The sequence below is a fragment of the Sabethes cyaneus genome, chromosome 2 (assembly GCF_943734655.1).
Source record: "Sabethes cyaneus chromosome 2, idSabCyanKW18_F2, whole genome shotgun sequence".
Taxonomy (NCBI): domain Eukaryota; kingdom Metazoa; phylum Arthropoda; class Insecta; order Diptera; family Culicidae; genus Sabethes; species Sabethes cyaneus.
The window spans coordinates 141,149,161-141,152,598 of NC_071354.1; the positions used below are offsets into that span (position 1 = coordinate 141,149,161).

At 41.4% G+C, this 3,438-nt stretch overlaps 1 protein-coding gene across 1 annotated transcript; it reads right to left on the reverse strand.

Moving 5' to 3' along the window:
• Window positions 1-263: 263 nt before the first annotated feature.
• LOC128734879 (rab5 GDP/GTP exchange factor) lies at window positions 264-2,995 on the reverse strand. Its single transcript, XM_053829269.1, has 4 exons — window positions 2,717-2,995; window positions 1,925-2,655; window positions 1,403-1,867; window positions 264-1,346 (listed from the first exon to the last, which is right to left on the reverse strand). The coding sequence occupies exons 1-4, from the start codon at window positions 2,856-2,858 to the stop codon at window positions 429-431; spliced, it is 2,256 nt and encodes a 751-aa protein (XP_053685244.1). The 5' UTR covers window positions 2,859-2,995; the 3' UTR covers window positions 264-428.
• Window positions 2,996-3,438: the final 443 nt, after the last annotated feature.

The window sequence follows — 3,438 nt, forward strand, 5'->3', positions numbered from 1 at the left end:
AAATGAAAAGTCGGGTTGCTGACGACCAACAGAATCGCCGGTTTGGCCCGTCTATCATTAGAGCTGCATGAAAACGGCAGTTACATTGGATAATTCCAACAACCCGAGGAGTGTATGAAAAGACCCGTTTGGCCGGGCTCGTTGGACTTCAAAATTTGTGGTTTAACAGTTTTTTTCAGCAAATAAGTTTGTCGCATTTCGGTAAACACGTGAAAAGGAAAGTACGTACTGAAATAACAATTTTATATTTTACATCCATAACATTTAACATGCATTAGGGTAATCAACCTATTTTGGACCCCATCAGCAGCTGTACATAATTTGGATACTTCCATTTGATTTTGCTGTAAGTGTCCAAATTATGTACAGCTGCTAAAGGGGTCCAAAATACGTTGGTTACCCTACAGTAATTTACAGGTATGAGTAGATTAAATTAGACTTCCTGTGTCGCCAAAAGTGCGAGGTGGTGACTTTGACTGCATTTTGCTAGAACTCGACGCTCCCAGGTCACGTCCCGTGACGCAGGTGATGGTCGGAATATTGCACCCTTGAAGCGAGAATCCCTGATATTCGGCAACGGTTGGTTTGATGGGTGATTCAAGGAGCAGCGCGCGAGGCGAATCTTCATCGAGAATGTTTCCTCCACCGGCGAGAGGGACGCTATCTGTTGGATTATCAGTTTGCAGCGGAAGCTGAGAAAGTTTTTCCTCGCGATCTTTCACTATCAGCGGATCGAACTCCTCCAAGTCAAATTTATTTATCGTCGGATGTGTCGTTACCGTTACAGCCGCAGGTTTCGTTTCGAGCAGATCTTCTGCCACACTATTTTCTCCACTATGATCCGAGAAATCAAAATCATAATTGATATTCCTGATTCCTCGAATAAAACTGTGCGCTAAATCGTCGGGAGTTGCGATTTCGTCTAAAGACTGAGTGTCAAACACCTTGTTATAATCAAAAACAGGTGATGCTGATAGTAGGTCCGTTGAGTTGCTCGCGCTCATACCAGAAAATGGAGAAGCAACAGGAACATCCTTTTCTCCTTCAACAGAAACAAACGGAACGGCAAGTGCATCTGAGAGATTTTTAACCAAATCATCAAAATTAGTCGACGCTGAAGAACTCGCCTCTGCGGTATTTTTTTGCTTAGAGTCGTTATATTCCACATCGCCCACCTTGATAGCTGTTACTAAGTTTGACTGAAAATGACCACCGTCGATCGGGAGCTGACTGCTGGTAGGATTTGAATGTGCGTTGCGTTTCTCTAGTCGACGCGGGGTACGGATTGGTTTAAGCACTAAAGGAGTGCGTTCCAAAACGTCGGCTACCTTGCGGCTGATTTCATTCTATAAGTATAAACCATGTGTTACCAACTAAAACTAAAACTAGGGCATATACATACATTAAAGCTGTCCATATCATCACTTAGCAGCGCCACGTTTCTTAAAATCTCTTCATTGCGATCCCCGAGGCCTTTCAAAGTTTTCATATTTTCCGAAATCAGATGTAAGCTCTCACACGCCATCAGTGCACTTTCCCATGCTGAAGGGCCAGTTTTTTCTCCCGCCATAAGACCATTAAATTCCTCCGATGACATAGAAAGCGATTCGGAGGTCATGTTTTCAATGAAGGAAATGGCACAGCAAAGATTGGTGAAGTAGTAACCGCCTTCGCCGCTCATCAACCGCGTTGCGTAGCTGAATCGCGTTATGTAATTTATGTTACTGTGCAGCCGCACTGGATTGGCTTTTAAAACAACAAATATCAAGGCAGGCAGAAATTCATCTGCACTAGCAGGACCTCCAACAGACTGTTGTAGCAAGGTGAAAATATTGCGGCAGCAGCGAATAATGCATTCCAGTTTTTCCTGCAAAGCGTATTTATAGGATTTAGAAAAGCATTGTCATATATTTTTTCAACCTACCTGTGGCGAATGAAAAGAATCCATCGACACCAGTTCCGTGATAGCAGTATATACAAGATCTCGAACTTCTGAATTTACTTCGTCTATGCTACACACCAAATGTTTTGCATTAATCCAGTTGAGCTGCCGAATACGCTTCTGGATTTGCGAATCCTTTTCTTCATCGTTGGTGCTAGGTGGTGAAAATAATCGTCCATGGTTCATTGTCATGATGCATTTCTCGAAAAAATCTAGCGCTTGATCTTTGGTTTCTTGAGATACGTTGGCAAATTTTGAATTTTCTACATTCATGTACTCCTGAAATTTGATATAACCATTTTGGACAAATTCTGAAACTTCCTCTATGCTGCTCTCAGAATGTCTTTTGCGTATTTTCTGATCTAGCATTTCGATAAAATATTTCAATTCTCGTTTTGCAGCGTCTTCTATTTTTAGAGCTTTAAGTGCTTCGTGGTATTCTTGTTCGAGCTTATCGATAGGCTGGCGGCTATGATGTTGTCGAGATGGTTTCTCAATGATTTCTTTAGTGGGTGTGGTCTTCTTAAGGAGATCCATCAAGTTTCGTTTCTTTTTCTTGTCCTCTTCTTTATGGGCCGACCCTGGTTTTAACAATTGGCCATGACTCATTCTGGCATGATGATCCACTTGTAGTTGTTGATGATGGCTAACCTGTTGATAGGATTCTGGTTTGCGCCCCCCCGGATGATTCGTTAATTTCGTAGGGCGATATTCTGAAACGTTATGATTGATAATTTTTGCCTTGAACTTTCCACTGATAAACTTTGATCTTACGTTTAATATGCCGCTCCTTAATCGTGCGTTCGCGATAACATTTGGAACACAGTCCGTTCCACTGTGCATTGCCATAAAATCCGCAGCCATTGAGGCACTGCAAATCCTTCTGCTGAATACGAGGTTTTTTGATTGAAAACATTTTTGGTTTTTGTTGATACTAGTACAGAAAACTTTATAGCACTTATCAATTTATGCGCATGTTACTTGTCCTATCACAAATATTATAATTTAGGAAACGAATTCACAGCGTAATATCGAGAAAAATCGATTAAGTGAAATTTGCGTACAAAAACACAGCAATTATTGTTGACGAAGAGCCAAGGTGTCAAAATCAAAACAAGACCAAAGACTACACATCACAAGATTGCGGACAATTTATGTTTACACGTCACCAGAAATTTAGTCAGCCGTAAGGTAAAAAGACACGTAAAAATATAATTCGAAAGGAAGCCAGTTACCCGCATAATCAAAAACTATTGAAATAACGGTGGGTACAAGGGGTCGGACACTCAGCACATAGTGCCCCGGCACTGCAGAGATATCAAACGGCACACCTCTAAAGCCTTATAAAAATAACATTTACAGGGCTTTACACACCTCCGGTTCAATTTTACATATGAAATGGGAGCACTGCCAGTTGTCAAAATCATCTCGCACGGTTGCCAGATCTATCAGATTTTAACGAATTTAACAAATCTTGCAATTCGGCACTTTCGGTA

What these genes read in the sequence shown, in the direction of transcription:
- LOC128734879 (XM_053829269.1), bottom strand. Translation starts at nt 2,858, where the DNA reads ATGTTTTCAATCAAAAAACCTCGTATTCAGCAGAAGGATTTGCAGTGC. An exon ending in ATTCTTTTCATTCGCCACAG is followed by an intron (nt 1,868 to 1,924) that starts GTAGGTTGAAAA and finishes TACGCTTTGCAG; the next exon opens with GAAAAACTGGAATGCATTAT. An exon ending in ATGATATGGACAGCTTTAAT is followed by an intron (nt 1,347 to 1,402) that starts GTATGTATATGC and finishes TTATACTTATAG; the next exon opens with AATGAAATCAGCCGCAAGGT.